Genomic DNA, 15931 nt, shown 5'->3' on the forward strand with positions numbered 1-15931 from the left:
GGGTGCTCCCCCTGCCTGCTCCTCGGGGATGCCCGGCAGTGAGTCACACCTGCCCGGCTCCAGAGCATCCCCCATGGGAGTGCGACCCCTGCCCCTCGGCCACTGCTCTGCCCGCCTCCAGCTCTGCTCCTGGGTTATCAGCTTTCATTTCGTGGGAAGGGCTGTGGTGGATTTCTGGCAAGTGAGTAGGAAGTTGCTGTTCTAAACAACTGACACTGAGGGCCAGCAGCAAGACTATAAGAACAGGAGGCGCCAGGGCTGGGCAGACAGCAGAACCAGCCGGGTGCAGAAGAGATGGTAAGTCCACGTCTCTTTCCTCCGGGCAGGGGGTGACATGAAGGGGTTTGGGGCTGACTCGGACAGGTAACAGGTCAGGAAATGAGGAATAGCAAGGCTCGCGGCTCTCTGTGGACGAGCCCTCAGAGCTTGTGAGGGTTGCAAAGCCTGCCGTCGCCTGACCCACCCTCCCCGCACTCTCGGGAGCGGAGGTGATTTCCAGGGACTCTGGGCTGGGGCTGGGGTTTCACTGAAGCTGCACGGGTAGGTGTGGCGCTGTCTGCCCCTGGGCTCCTGGCCTCTGGAGTCCAGGATGGCTCACGGGGACTCCCCTGGACCCTTCTTCATCCCTGGGCCCTTCTCCATCCCTGGACCCTTCTCCAGGGATGCTCTCCTCTCTGGGTTGAACGCAAGGCTGAGCACGTGCCTGGGGCTCGCCTACGGCTGCTGGGTTTCCCCTCCCCTGCCTCCTATTTCTTTCTCTGAGCCCCAGGCATCTGCTGGGACTGGTGGGGCATGTCCACGTGGTCTCAATTTCTGCCCTAAGTCTCAGTCCTGCCAGTGACTCAGTTTCCTCCTCTGTGAGATGATTAAATAGTATTCTGCTCTATAGTGTCATTATGAGGATGAAATAAAATTACGCTAAAAGCAAGTAGCTCTGAGCCTGGCCCATAGCTACTGGTAAGTAAAGGTTCCCCACCATGGTTTGGAGAAAGAGAAAGTGCCTGGGTTTAGTGAGGCTTGGGTCCAGGGAAGATCCGAGGAGAAAGGCCTAATTCCTTAACATGAGCCGAGATGAGTACCTCCTGCAGTCCCAGGGCCACAGCCCAGGCAGCTGGGCAGGACCCGTCTCTGTGTTTGAGTCTCTTCCTCTGGGACGCCTCGTACCTGATTCCCCACCGCCCTGCTGCAACTGCAGTGCGCTTTGCTAATTCCTGTAACGAGGACACTTTGCTAATTTGCGTGCCGAGGACTCTGTCGGGAGACGGGTAGAGAACGATGAAGAGAAGAGGAAGGGGTTTCAGCCTGGCCTGAGCTTGAACCCTGATGACATAAGCATGTGGGTCACTCTTGTCTTATCTCTGGCGTATCCTAGGCTTCCTGAATTGGTCAACTTGAATGAATGAGCAGTCATCCCTCTCTTCCTTCTGTTCCCTTCGGGGTCCTCCTCTGTTTCGGGGGGAGGCTAACCTATTGGGTCTTGGTGTTCTTTGAGATTCAGATGAAAGGAGTCCTCTTCCCAGATAAAATGAAAACATCCACATAAGCACCAAACTCCGTGGAAAACCAGAGGGGGGTCCCCAACCTCCATGTGGGGCCCAGGTTGAGAGAGCCCCACCTGTCACCAACCAGGCTTTATGCTCAGAAACTCCTCGTGGAATCCTCAGCTGAGATGGGCTCTGCAGTGAAGTGCAGGGCGCCACGCCCTGGAATTGTTTTAAATGTCACAAAGGCACGACCTCTTCCTTTGCTCTTTAACACATTTGACTTTCAGGGATTCAGGAACCTGAAACCATGTGTGTAATTTGGCTCAAGTTCAGAGAGTGGCTTCAATCAGCCCCTAGGACCTGTGGAGAGAGGTTAAGGTTTAGCAGCGGGGTGTTCTCAGTCGGGTAGGGCTCGGCGGTGGAGCTCCTGATGGAAACATACAGGAAAATGGTGCTAGTGTTAGTCAAGGTTCTAGGGGCTGAGGAGCAGAGCAGGCCTGGATTCTCTTTCATTTATTCATTCTTAAAATATATTAAATATAAAATAGATTAAGTATATTAAAATATATTATTTTTTTTAGAGAGAAGGGAGAGGGAAAGAGAGATAGAAACATCTCTGAGAGAGAAACATAGATCAGCTGCCTCCTGCCCCCCTCCCCCCTCTACTGAGGATGGAGCCCGAAACTGGGGCATGTGTCCTGACAGGGAATCGAACTGGCGACCTCGGTGCATGAGACAATGCTCAACCACTGAGCCACACCAGCCGGGCTGGATTCTCTTCCATTTATACCTCTACCCATCTTAGATCTGTGGCATCTAGTTCTTACTCTTCCTTCCATTACTTGTTTCTCAAAATGCAACTAAATGGTTCATATTTTCCTGGGCTGGCCACTGGCTATTAGAATGTCCAGCTTCAGAGCTCTGTGAGTGGGAGCTTGTCAATCCCTCCGAGATCACAAGGGCTTGCTGTGTAACAGTCGGCGCTGAGAGAAGACCCCCCGAGCTCACCCTAGGGCAGGGGTGGGGAACGGCCAGCTCATGGAGTCCCTTATAAAGTCCCTGAAATCATTGGGTCTGGCCCTGCCAAGGCATTCGGGGTGAGTTAATTAAATGTTTGACCAAAAATAGCAAGCTAATGTTTAAGTTGATAGCTTTGTACGGCCCCCAAGAGATGCTATAAATATCCACATGGCCCTTGGCAGAGAAAAGGTTCCCCACCCCTGGCCCAGAGAGTAGGCGCAGGGTGGTTTCCTAGATGACACTCTCTCCTCTGTCTTTGAGGTGTCTAACGTCTCTGGTCAAAAGGCAAAACAGAAATTTTATAACATCGAGTACAAAACAATCCTTTATACTTGTGGGGAGATAACTCAGCCATTATCCAACAGACTTTTTAAAAAGTTTGGTATTTTACTTTCCTTTTAATGGTGCCATTTCCCCCGAGTAATGGTGACCAGCTGCCTAATTTAAATATATGCTTTAATTCTTAGTGTCGATGTCCTTGGTTTCCTCCGGTTCCTATTTCTAATTTTCTGTTCGGCTTAGAGACCTCTTTTTTCACGGTGTTTCATTTTGTATTTTTTATGTGGGGCTACTAAGATCCGTGCACCAACACCACCACCCAGAAACGTAGGGAAATACTGTTCCATCGGCTGTGAAGCCTGGACGCTGCTAACAAGTTGGATAGTTCTGTCACCTCAATGACCATCACCTGTGCTCCCCGTGCGCACTCCCGCTGGCCCAGCCCCAGCCAGGCCTCTGCACTCTCACGGGGACCGTCACAGCAGCCTGCTGCTTTCACAGAGCACCCTCCTGCTGCTCACTCACCCCTACACCATGGGCAGATGCAGAGGTTCAGGATGCTTCTCTGTCCAGAACCCTGGCCATTGGAGTCCTTCTGCGACTGTCATTTCAGACGCACAAGACCTGGCCCCTTGCAATTTCACCAGCAATCGGTCCAAATCACTACCTCTCTGAAGCCCCACCCCCTCCACCTCCAGCTTCTCATGGCACTAGAACAAAGTCTCATCCCGCTGCTTTGCTTCCCAGGGTGAAACGTCACCAGCTTCATCTCACACCCTTCTCCCCCTTGCCCGTTCCATGCCAGCCACCCCGATGACTTCCTGTTCTCCACACTCTCCACTCTTAGCGCCCACCAGAGCCTTCACCATCGCTTTCCTTCCGTCTTTAATGTGCTTCTTCCTGCTTCTGGCCGCTGGATTCTTCTGGTCACTGTGCTCTTGGCGGCACGCCCCCTGACCTGGCCTCCGTGTCTAACGTAACCACCGGGCCCTCTGTCACACGACTCCACCTGCACTCCCTCCCTGTCACTTATAACTGCCTTCTACATCTCCTGTTTCCTCGTTTCGCACTGTTGTATATTTATTGATGTTTGTTTCATTGTCTGTCTTCCTCAATGGGACAACATTCCATTAGGACAGGAATTACGTTTGTTTTTATCATGTTAACACTAGTGCCTTGAACAAAGGCTGACACATCATCGCATGTAATAAATCAGCAGTCATTGAAGTGCGCGGTGGGAAAAGCCCAGGTGGTGAGAGGGAGCTCTGATCCTGGTGAGGGAGGACGGATGCGGTGATGGCCGCTCCTCGGAGGAGGTGTGTGGACTTGCAGAGCGAGGCACACATGGGAGGAGGGGGTGCTCTGGGCTCGAGGACACAGAGAACATACAGTACATCCAGGAAACTACACGACGTTGTGTTGTGACTTCATTGTTGGGGGGTTCGATGGAGGGGTCATATCAGGAGCTGAGACTAGACCAGCGATTTTCCACCCTTTTGCCTCCTGGCACACATAGACTAATTGCTGGGATTCGAAGGCACACCAAAATATATACATATTTTTTGCCAATCTGACAAAAAATAGGTATAATTTTAAAAATATATTTTATATATTTTTATTGATTTCAGAGAGGAAGGGAGAGGGGGAGAGAGATAGAAACATCAACGATGAGAGAGAATCACTGATCCGCTGCCTCCTGCACACCCCACATCGGTGATCAAGCCTGAAACCCGGGCATGTGCCCTTGACCAGAATCAAACATAGGACCCTTCAGTCTGTAGGCTGACGCTCTATCCACTGAGCTAACCTAGCTAGGGCAAAAATAGGTATAATTTTGAATCGTGCACAGTGGATGGCTATTGTAGTGTTGGCTGTTGTCATTTTTTAAATTGACAACATAAGAGAAAAGAGGCAGTGTCCCTGACTAAGCAGCCAGGTATTGCCTGTTTTAAAAATCCTTGCAGCACACCAGTGGAGAAATGTTGGACTAGACAAATAGGGGAGGTCCCGTCTTAAAGGACCCGGGTGTGTCATCTTGACAGTGAATGGACTGCCCAGGCAGCAGGGCCAGCTGGTGGGTTGTACGTAGTGAAGCAATGCAACCCGATGCTTGCATTAGGAATATCATGCTGACTGCACACTAGAGGAAGGTGGGAGACGGGCAATCTTGAGGAGAGGCGAGGGGTTAGCCGATGAGTGTGCCGGTCCCGGAGAGAAGGGGTGGCATCTAAGGCAGTGCTGTAGGGTGAAGTGGAAATCTGGAGAATGGCCAGGTATCTCGTCACCAGGTGCAGCCAATAGGATCCATGTGAAGGGTTTGGACGAGGAGATCCCCCGTCTTCCTTCCCTGGTCCCAAAGCCAATATTCAGGAACTCCAAGATGGAAAAGTGCCAGGCTTCTTATACAACCATAACCCACTGCCTGGGAGACTTGCCCTGATTTGAGTCATGTCTGCCCCACTATCTAGTCAGCCTGTGGTCAATAGTGCGTGTGACACACACACACACACACACACACACACACACACACACACCATACACCCTGCAACACCCATCACTGGAGCATGGGCTATGCAATTCAGAATTTCTACACAGGAGGGTTTTAGGTGGCAGTCTGGCTGGAAGAGCGATACAGCTTCAATGCTAAGCAAGTGCGTACATTGATAGATGCGTTGGGGTGTGGTGGAGGGGCACCCAGGCAGCAGCGAGGCTTGGCCCGTCACATGCTCTGCCATCTACCACAGCGCAGCATGGATGTGGAGGCCTGGAGGTGCATGAAGGTAAAAGAGTGAAGTGGTCAAGCTCTTGTTTCAAAGTCAGGCTCTGCTGCTGTCATTTCAAATCCATCGTTTTAGACTCTCCAATCTTTCATGTTTTCATGTGCAACACGGTGGTGTTGGGCAAGAAGAGCATTTCTACAGCTGACTTACCGAAAAAGATTTTTAAAAAATGTTCATAGATTTGATGAGATCCCAGCAGAAGGAACTCATAGAAAACAATACAGGCTACAGATCCAAGGGGAGAGAGATATATCCGAGTAGAAATATATATGTACACATGCATGTCTATGGAGCGCTGGACGGTATTGTGATCCCTGCTGAAATGGCCAAGCAGGAAGGCCAAACGTGGGTCTATAAGCCACAGCCCAGCCCAGCACCACGGTGCTCACAGTCCACGGTGTGGATCAGGCCCTTTTCGTGTGACTTCCCATTATCCTTGGGTGCGGCACACCAGTTCCTAAAGGGAGATTATTGCAAAATAATAATGACTGTTTTTTTACAATCACATTACAAAATGTTTTATAGAAGAAAAATATAAATAGCATGAAATAGTTACTCAACACATATGCGTCAAATGAAGGGAGAAACGACACGGCATCGGTGTGGAGTCCAACCAGGTGGGACTCAGATGCAGAGCAGCGAGAAACAGGAAGTGGGAAGAGGGCTTGGCCACCCGCTTAGTGGAAACGGGCAGGATGGCAACCCAGCATAACGGTTCTGGACTGGAGTGTACAATCGCACTGGGAGGACGCTCTCTTCTCGTTTCAGGCTCGCTGCCCGAGCCCCACCTGGAGCTGGAGGTCTCGGGGCGTGGTCTTCATAGCCGCCCAGCTCCTCCGCCTCGGAGCCCTGCTCTCAGGTAACCTTTCTGTTAACCCTGCATGAGGCCCCGAGTGGTTAGGGTAACTTCTCCAAGTGGGAGAAATTAGGGATGGAAGCCGGTTGTGGTGAGGATGGGGAGCTGTCCTAGCCCAGATTCCTGGAAGGAAAAATGCTCCCACCACCATCCCACTGTGAGACAAGGCTTCAGGAAGAACTGGAATGATCCGTCTGGGACCAAGTTCCCCATCCATCCAGCACAAGAGGCCCAGGCCCACGTTACTCTGACAGACCCACAATTTCTTTAAAAAATATTTCCTTCTACTAGTAGGTCAAAGAAAAAGTTTATAGGATACAATATTAATAGTTTCGTCTTTATGCCAATGCAGTTGTAAAATATAGAGGCTTTTTTGTTTGTTTTAAAATATATATTTTTATTGATTTCAGAGAGGAAGGGAGAGAGAGAGAGAGAGGTAGCAACATCAATGATGAGAGAGAATCATTGATCAGCTGCCTCCTACACACCTCCCACTAGGGATCGAGCCCGCAACCGGGCATGTGGCCTGACCTGGAATCAAACCATGACCTCCTGGTTCACAGGACCATGCTCAACTTGAACCACACCAGCTGGGCTAAAATGTAGTTTTTAATAAACATTATGGAAAAAGGGGCCCACAAAGGCAGAGTTCCCTGGAGCTGGTGGAAGTCATAACGCAGCCCTGGCAATCGCAGAACAAAGTCTTGTGGCAGAACAATCAGCAAAGGTGTCAGGAGGGAGGGCCACCAAGAGCCTCACGCGGCAGCAGAGGAGGCTGAGTAGGAAGAAGACTTTATAAACAGGAAAGGGAGCCGTTTCCAGGCCTGATTGCTGATGCCCACCTCTCCGCACGGGAACGGCCCCTGCTCGCTGCGCTCCGCTGGCTGTGATAACACTGCACCGTCATGCGTGCCCTTCGTGCGCTTGAAGGGCACATTCTTTATTTCATTTGACATCACCAACAATTCTTTCAAAGGCCCGTTTTAAATTTTCACAAGTGAGTAAGCAGAGACGGAGGAAGTAATTTATCAAAGAGAAACAGCCGCGAGCAGTGGGATGCGTGTACGACTGCAAGCCAGGTCTGACGTTTAACCCGCCGCTGCCCCAGCCTGGGGTTTCACAGCCAGTACTTACCGAGCCTGGTAAGGCCCAAGCTCTATGCTTGCGGTAAAGGAGCCAGAGCTCCAAAGAGAGCACCATCCGATTCACATTCCACAGGTGTGGACCCGGTCGGAGAAACAGACACTACCGCACACAGCAACAGGGCGGCGGAGGCGGAGGGGAGGCAGTGGGGGCCGGAGGGGGTCACAGAAAGCCCGAGGGGGAGCGTAGCAGGCACAGGTGGCGGCAGCCCGGGCAGCAGGAAGAGCAGGTGCCAAGGCCTGGAAGTGGGAGTTCTGTTTGGCTAAGAAATTAAATGTGGTGGCTGAGGAGCAGGGCCAGCAGGCAGGCTCCGGGGCCTGATGCATCTTAGCTTCCATGTGAGCAGCTGGGATCTGCAGATCCGAGGCCACCACCCAGACCTTTCACATGTCATTTAATGTGAACTTGGCAAATGACTTGCCAGGCCCCCTCCACTTACAGAAGGAGGCGATCAGATGACTTCTAAGGTCCCTTCTGATTCTGGTATCTTATGACCCCACGAGGGCATTTTTCTATTGTGGCTTCATGCTCACTTTTAAGTGAAAGATGGAAACCACTCTTTCCCTAAAACGACCAGATTAGACATAAAGGGTCATGTTTGGGGCACCGGTCCTCTGGTCAGAAACTCATCCAACTCCACAGAGCTGTGCTCATGCTCACGCCCCTCCGGCTAGAAACGTCGACTAACCGGCCCTCCCTCTCCTTCCCGTAGAAATAATGAACCAGACAGAGGTGGCAGCGTGGACCTATCATATCAGCAGCAAGGCCTACTCGTGGAATGCCTCCCGGACGTTCTGCCAGAAGTACTACACCGATCTCGTGGCCATCCAGAATAAAGATGAGATTGCTTACCTCAATGATGTCATTCCTTACTACAGCCATTACTACTGGATTGGGATCCGGAAGATCAATAATAAATGGACCTGGGTGGGAACCAATAAGACGCTCACCGAGGAGGCTGAGAACTGGGCCGATCACGAGCCCAACAACAAGAAGAACAACCAGGACTGCGTGGAGATTTACATCAAGAGCCCGTCGGCCCCCGGCAGGTGGAACGACGAGCCGTGCTGGAGGAAGAAGCGGCCGCTGTGCTACACAGGTAGGTCTTCTCTACTCCCAACTTGTGTGTTTAATAAAAACGCCGTCCCTGGTTCGAGACTACAGCCGCTGGGTCAGTACCATGGAGTCAGAGTCAGGGACATGAAACAGAGTAGACTGCCAATCAAGCAGCATCACTGAGCACCTGGGAGAACAGAAGACCCGGATGAGAGAGAACTGGACTTTTGAAACCAGAAGGGAGTTTGACTCTCATCCGGCCCACCCTTCTCATTGAGTAGCTACTGGACCAGGCGCCCAGGAAGCTGTAGTCTCTACAACGCAGGCCCAGAGCTTTTGCACTCTGTGCCCTAGCGCTGTGGTCGGCAAACTGCGGCTCGAGAGCCACATGCGGCTCTTTGGCCCCTTGAGTGTGGCTCTTCCTAAGCCTTAGGAGTACCCTAATTAAGTTAATAACAATGTACCTACCTATATAGTTTAAGTTTAAAACATTTGGCTCTCAAAAGAAATTTTAATTGTTGTGCTGTTGATATTTGGCTCTGTTGACTAATGAGTTTGCCGACCACTGGGCTAGCGGAAGAGAGAGTGTAAGCTGAGAGGGAACTCGGCCCTGACCCTAGAGACACCGCTGGACATCAGTATGTTCCAGGCAGAGTTACTAGGTCATGAGGCCATTTCCTATCGGTGGCATTTAGTCCCCATGAGGCTCTTCAACGCATCCTTCCATTCCTCTCATTTGCTGACGAGGAAAGGCCTGGAGCCATGAAGGGACCTGCCCTGGGTTCTAAGCCCCCAATGCTGGAGCCAGCTTGACCCGTGCTGACTTCAAAGCTGTCGTTTCAGCCGCATAGGCGCCCACACTCTGCTCTGCATTCTCACTAGACAATCTGAGAACGTGACCCAGGTGACAGGCGCTTCATAGGTTCCCCTCAATGACAACATATCTTCAGGTCGGTGGACTTTGGTGGGGTGGGGGGTCAGGAAAGAGGTGACTGAAGGTGAGATCCTGTGAGCGTATTTGGTTCTCACTCTCCCAGTTCCAGACTAAGCAGACATGCACCAAAGCTTGGTCTTCCCAGATCCAGGTGCCCAGTGCCAGGACTGGCACCATCTTTCTGGGTGGCTGCCCTCTGGGGGGGGCCCTCCTGCCCTGGCACCTGGGCACATGGGAGGGAGTGCCCAGGGAAGGGGCCCACCACCCGGAGCAGGAGAGCCCTGTGCATTCTGAAGCTCCTCCCTTAATAAGCCATCTTACAGATACCACATTGTGCTGTGTATTTCTCATTTCTTTAGATTATAAACACCTCCTCCTAGAAGCCCTCAACAATAGGAACAGCATTAACACTACTATTCCCTCCACTTTCTCCCACTCCTCACCCAAGCCTCTTAGCTGAGGGAAAACATATGCATAAATGCATTGTCATGTAGTCAGGTCCCATACTATAACTAATTTATTTGATATTAAATAAATTCACTAGCTAACAAGCTAGTCTTCAAAGGCCAGGACGGACATTGCAGAATATTCCTCATGCACCTGCTCTCCCAGTCTGCTCCCTGCTGTCAGGGAGCTGACCTGTCTCCACAGGTCCCTGCAGCTGCCACTGGATGTTCTGATATGCCTTGGCTCCCACTCCCCTCCCAACCTCCAGCACCCATGGCTGCTGGGCCATCTTTTCCAGTAAAGGGTGCAGACAATTACAGGACTGGAAAGAGATTGAACATCCCTGGCATGAGTGTTGCCAGCCCTGTGCCCTGCAACACTGGCGAGCATCACTCACTGGCACCATTTCACCCGCGTGCAGTTGGCTTTCGTCCCCACTACCACGAGCGGGCATTTTGCCGTCACAGTGAAAAGGGTGCAGGGAGCCATCAGCTCCCTGTGGGCGATAGATGAGGAACAGACATGTAAACTGCAACAAGAAATTAAGTTTGAATAATTCCATAAATGTCAGGATTTGTCAGACCTCAGAACGGGCTTGCAAAAGAAGATTGAGTCATTGATTTGTCATTAATGTCTTTCCTGGAATTCCAAGGGAATAGAGACCTTGCTAACTGGATGGAGACCCTGGAGTAGACTAGATACAGTTTTCTCTGTTTTCTCATCCCTAGAGCTCAGAGAGCCTGGGGAGCCACAGCCAGAACGAAGCTGTGTGCTCTGTGAGCACCGGGCGGCAGGCATTGCTCCTGCGAGGCCCTGGTGGGCCCAGGTGAGCAGGAGGGAGGGCGAGGACCACGCCTCCTCTACCAGCTACCGCTGCCTCCTGCACCTTCTCTTCACTTTGAACCCTTCCCAGTGCCTCAGTGCAGCGTCACCGAACTCTCTGGTTGTCATGGGAACTCCTGCGGAACCTTGCATGGCTCCTAGACTTAGAGCATCTCCGAGTCGAGAGGAAACATAGAGATCACCTCGAATAGTGCTCGATGTGACCTATGGGTTTCCTCTTTATTTTTTAAATATATTTTATTGATTTTTTACAGAGAGGAAGGGAAAGGGATAGAGAGTTAGAAACATTGATGAGAGAGAAACATCGATCAGCTGCCTCCTGCACAACCCCTACTGGGGATGTGCCCGCAACCAAGGTACACGCCCTTGACCAGAATCGAACCTGGGACCCTTGAGTCCGCAGGCTGACTCTCTATCCACTGAGCCAAACCGGTTAGGGCTGGGTTTCCTCTTGTGATAGGAACCCAAAGTGGACCAACAGACCGTGCCCGGCTCTGACCTCATCAATAAAAACAGGAATGAAAACATTCTCAGCACTCTGATGGCATCAGTTAGACCAGTAACCCTTCACCTACCCTGCAGGGCACACGCCCTCGCAGAGCCTCCTGCAGGAAAGCAGCGCTGGCCCTTCTCCGTCCGCCACCTGGGGCACAGACTCGGTGAGGAGGCCGGTGGGTTAGCTGGCTCTGCACCACCCATTCCCGGCTAGTTAGACCTTCGAAACAACTGCTCATAAAACTGTCTGCCCTTGACCTGGAGCAGGGCTGGAACGCCTCCCATGGCTCCTCAGCTCCTTCACCATGTGGTACTGGGCATAGATTTGAAACGGGCAAAAGATGGAAGAGATGGGCAGGTTGGGTTCCACGCAGGAACTTGCCTGAGGTCACAGGAAGGTCACCGGTAGGCAGCAGAGCCAGGACTGAGGTCATACGTGTGACTCCATGTGGTTCCCAGCCCCATGCTGTGACATCTGTCGGAGGTTCCGGATGAACATGGCGTTCTGAGTGCCGCTGGCTGGAAAGCCAGGAGCTGTTTGGTAGCACACGGAGGAGCTTCTGCCCACCCTTCTCTCTGTGGCTCCCTTTGTCCCTCTGTGTCCACATGAAACACAGCCTATACTGGAGCCACGTGGCACCCTCTCTGGGAAACAGACTGCTCTCCCGGGGCCCGAGGCGCAGTGCCGTCTCGCCAAAGCAGTCTCCCCCGAGAGGCTGTGGCCTGGAGCAAGGATCCCGCTTTTCTCCACACTCTGACCCCTCTGCCCCTGCAGCCTCCTGCCAGGACACGTCCTGCAGCCAGCAGGGGGAGTGCGTGGAGACCATCGGGAACTACACCTGCTCCTGCCACCCTGGGTTCTACGGACCAGAATGTGAATACGGTGAGGCCCCATTTTACCCACATTGCGGTCATGGGCTGTCTCTACCACCTGTCCCTCTGCCCGACTCAGGCTCCCCGAGACACACACTCTGGGTTAAAAACACTGTATCCGTGGGGAGAACATCCTATATAATAAAAGCCTAATATGCCAAGTGTTCAGTTGTCCAGTCGGCCATTCAACCAATCAAAGCGTAATATGCTAATGACATGCTAAGGCCGCTCAACTGCTGCTCACTCTGACTTGCACTGACTACCAAGGGGCAGACACTTCAACGTGTAGGTTAGCTTGCTGCTGGGGTCTGGCCGATTGGACTGAGCTAAAAGGGCTGGACACGCTCTAGTGCACTCCCACCGTCCCGCCCAGCTGGCCAACCTCTCGCATCTCTCCCTGGTCCCGATCAGGCACCAGTGAGGTCCCTCGGCCTGGCCTGTGCCCTCTAGCAATCTGGGACCCTTGGCGGATGTTGGAGAGCTGGTTTTGGCCCGATCCCACAGGCCAGGCCAAGGGACCTCACTGGTGCATGAATTTGTGCACCAGGCCTCTAGTTTGTCATAAAATCTCAAAAGGTTAAAGGGAAGCAAAGCAAAGGCAAAGAGTGAAGAGTGAGTATTTCCCTAGATGCAGCCCACACAGGAGCACCAGGCTGAGCAGGAAGCCTGGGGGACAGGGTTAGAGGGTTGTGCAAACAGTTCCGGCTCTCAGCAAGCCTGGCCTTGTCGTTAGCCTGTGATGGAAACCTGGAATTTTGTCCCCGCAGTGAGGGAGTGCGGGGGCCTGGAGCTCCCTCCACGTGTGCTCATGGACTGCAGCCACCCCCTGGGCAGCTTCTCTTTCAACTCCCGGTGCAGCTTCCACTGCGCCGAAGGCTACACTCTGGACGGGCCCCACGAGCTGGAGTGCTTGGCCTCGGGAACCTGGACGAATAAGCCCCCACAGTGCGTAGGTGCGTGGACCCCATTCCTCCCACCCTCACTGACAACGGGAATGTCTGAGGGGAGGAGCAGCTTTCTCCAACGCACAGCCTGGTAAAGAACTCGGCCTGCAGTGGATGTGGGCTCTGGTTGATGCTGTCACCCATCAACCATGATTGTCATGGTTTGTGTCTGTCCAGTGAGATAGTCAGCTTAAGTCTGGGTTCTCAGGCAAAAGCACTACGCAGGGGCCTGTCTCCTGTTGTTAATTGCAAAGTGGATAGAGTACAATAAGGAGGACTTAGAGAGTGAGTATTATTAATCTGATCTTTTTTATTTGCTTCTCTAAAAAAAAAAGGGAACATAAGGGTGTCTGGCTCTTTCCACACAGCTACTGAAAGTGCTCTCTAAGCCCCAGTCCCCGCCCTGCCTGCCTTTTGGGGAGACAGATGCCCGTCACTCGGGGAGACAGATGCCCCCCCCTGGGGAGGTAGGAAGCTGCTGCGGTGACCTGGGCTTCCCGCTGCTCACACGCTGCCCGTGGTTGTTTTTAGCCATCCTGTGCCCACCCCTGAGGCCTCCGGAGCGAGGACGCATGAGCTGCCTGCACGGCGCAGAGGGACCCCCGCACCAGGCCAGCTGCAGCTTCGCCTGTGAGGAGGGGTCTGTGCTGGTGGGGCCGGAGCTGGTGCGGTGCACGGCCTCGGGGGCATGGACGGCCTCGGCCCCTGTGTGCGAAGGTGAGCTCCAGGCAGCAGGCATGTTCAAGGCCCACTGCCCCCTCCTCCACGGGGCGTGCAGGTGACTGGCTGGCGGTGGAGAAGCTGCCTGCATGGCTGCAGCCTGACTCTCCTCTCCCTTCCTCTCAGCACCTGGGGCATCTGGGTAGGAAGAGAGTGTCTCTAGGAGCCTAAGAGGCCGATTTTACTAGAAACAGAATGTGAGTCTCCCGCCCCCAGCTCCCAGCTCTCAAGCAGGTGCAGACATTTCACACAGTAGGGAGGGTGAGGCAGGTTTCTAAGGTCGAGGGAAGTGGGAGTGAACCTGGGAGGAGCCTGTAGTCCTGAGGACTGGCACTCCCAGGCTCCTGACCTTACAGCTTTGTGCCCCCAGGTCTCCAGGTGCTTCCACCATTGCCCTGCAGCTGTGGGAGGGTCTCTCCCCTTCAGATCTTCTCTCTGTCCCAGGTTGTTGTCTCTAGCGGGGCACTGTCAGCTCCCAGAATCCCCCACACATGAGCCAGCTGTGTTCCTCCCGTGCTGCCTGTGCACATGATTCCACCTGTAAATTCAAGGCTGACCGGCTGTCCATTGAGGGACCGGCACATTTGCTGCACTGGCCTGGCCAGTGAGCCGCAGCCTTGCAGCGGGGAGGGTAGGATGCCCCTGAACTCTATGCATCAGGAAGGAGCTGTGGCACAGTGGGCACAGCCTGCAGCGGGGAGGGTAAGGCAGGGCAAGGTAGCAGGAAGTTAAAACTGGCTAGTGATTCCCAGGATGCCCAGAGGACGGCCGGCTCTGCTACTGTCCGGACATGAGCCCACAGGACATGAGCCCATTGGACATGAGCCTGTAGGGAAGTCACTTCAACTTGGTGAGCCTCACTCTTCTCATGGGTAAAGTGAAAAACATGAGAGGAACTTGGTTCACAAATGCCCCAATTCTGTGACGACCAGAAGTCCAAGCCCAGGATAAGGGTAGTCTTTACTCTGAAAAACACCCAGACACACAGGACCAGCTGTAGATGGAACCGCCTGGGGAGGGAAGGGCACGGGGAAGCCAGTCGCTCAGATCCGAGGTCTCCGGGCTTGACTGCGCTCAGGGACCCGGCGGGCTGCACTTGGCGGCTGAGGTCCCATAGGACGGCTTCCTGTGTCCAGAGGCCCAGCCCCTCAGGACCCCTTTACGGGGCTGGATAATAGAGTCAGCAGTAAGCTTTTCCCTAAAAGTCCAGCCTGCTCTGTGCTTCCTCTTCCGCAAGTAACGCCAGCAAATACTTCAAGGGCGCCCTTGACCTACTCGACACTGCCAGGCTCTGAAGGACAGACTCCGGCCTCAGGGGGCCGCGCTCCGAGGGGCAGGGTTACAGTCCTGCTCGAACAGCAGGACCGGGGGCTGTGGGAGCAGCTCCGACCCCTTCGTGGCCAGAGAGGTTCTTAAGGGAAGTGAGGTCTCGGCTGAGACCTGAAGGGCAGGGGAGTGGCCACGCAAGGAGGCCAGGGAGGTGTTCTGGGCAGTTTCCCTTTGGAAAGGGAGGATTGAGGTTCTGAACACCCTGACAGCATGGGTAGAAAGATGCAGCGTCTCTGGAGGGCTCTTCTGAGAAGAACCTTCCATGACCAGCTGCAGACCTAACGCTCTCCCTTCAGCCATCACGTGCCAGCCCCCGGAGCGCCCCGCCCACGGCAGCGTGGACTGCTCCCCGCCCTCGAGGGCATGGCCGTACAACGCCACCTGCAGCTTCCGCTGTGCCGAGGGGTTTGAGCTGCACGGAGCGGACACAGTCCGGTGCGCCGACGCGGGACAGTGGACAGCGCCGGCCCCGCTCTGTCAAGGTATGGAGACATGGCAGCATCCCTCGGTGTCCCTCAGCCTCTTAAAGGCATCAGGCATCTGATTTAGCATCTGCACTGCCATTCATTTATTCATCAGACAGTAGCAAAGAACCTACTAGGTGCCGAGCCCTCTGTGCTGGACCCTAGGGAGGAAATGGGAGCAAAGCCAGGCTCAGGCACAACGTGGTCATCACCGCATATTGTACTAAAGTCGGGCTGCATTGATTGACACCTGTGGGTGGGTGG

General features: G+C 53.5%; 1 protein-coding gene across 1 annotated transcript in view; it reads left to right on the forward strand.

The window, feature by feature from the left end:
- The first annotated feature begins 224 nt into the window (after positions 1–224).
- Positions 225–15931, forward strand: part of SELP (selectin P) — a 32998-nt gene continuing 17291 nt past the window's right edge. The window contains exons 1-7 of the mRNA XM_070395709.1: positions 225–297; positions 6332–6422; positions 8275–8661; positions 12113–12220; positions 12978–13163; positions 13686–13871; positions 15500–15685. Coding sequence (XP_070251810.1) covers positions 295–297; positions 6332–6422; positions 8275–8661; positions 12113–12220; positions 12978–13163; positions 13686–13871; positions 15500–15685 — 1147 coding nt within the window. The 5' untranslated portion in view covers positions 225–294. The remainder of the gene's footprint in view (positions 298–6331; positions 6423–8274; positions 8662–12112; positions 12221–12977; positions 13164–13685; positions 13872–15499; positions 15686–15931) is intronic.

The sequence above is a fragment of the Myotis yumanensis genome, unplaced genomic scaffold (assembly GCF_028538775.1).
Source record: "Myotis yumanensis isolate MYYU_CA2020_CCGP unplaced genomic scaffold, mMyoYum1.0.hap1 SCAF_17, whole genome shotgun sequence".
NCBI lineage: Eukaryota > Metazoa > Chordata > Mammalia > Chiroptera > Vespertilionidae > Myotis > Myotis yumanensis.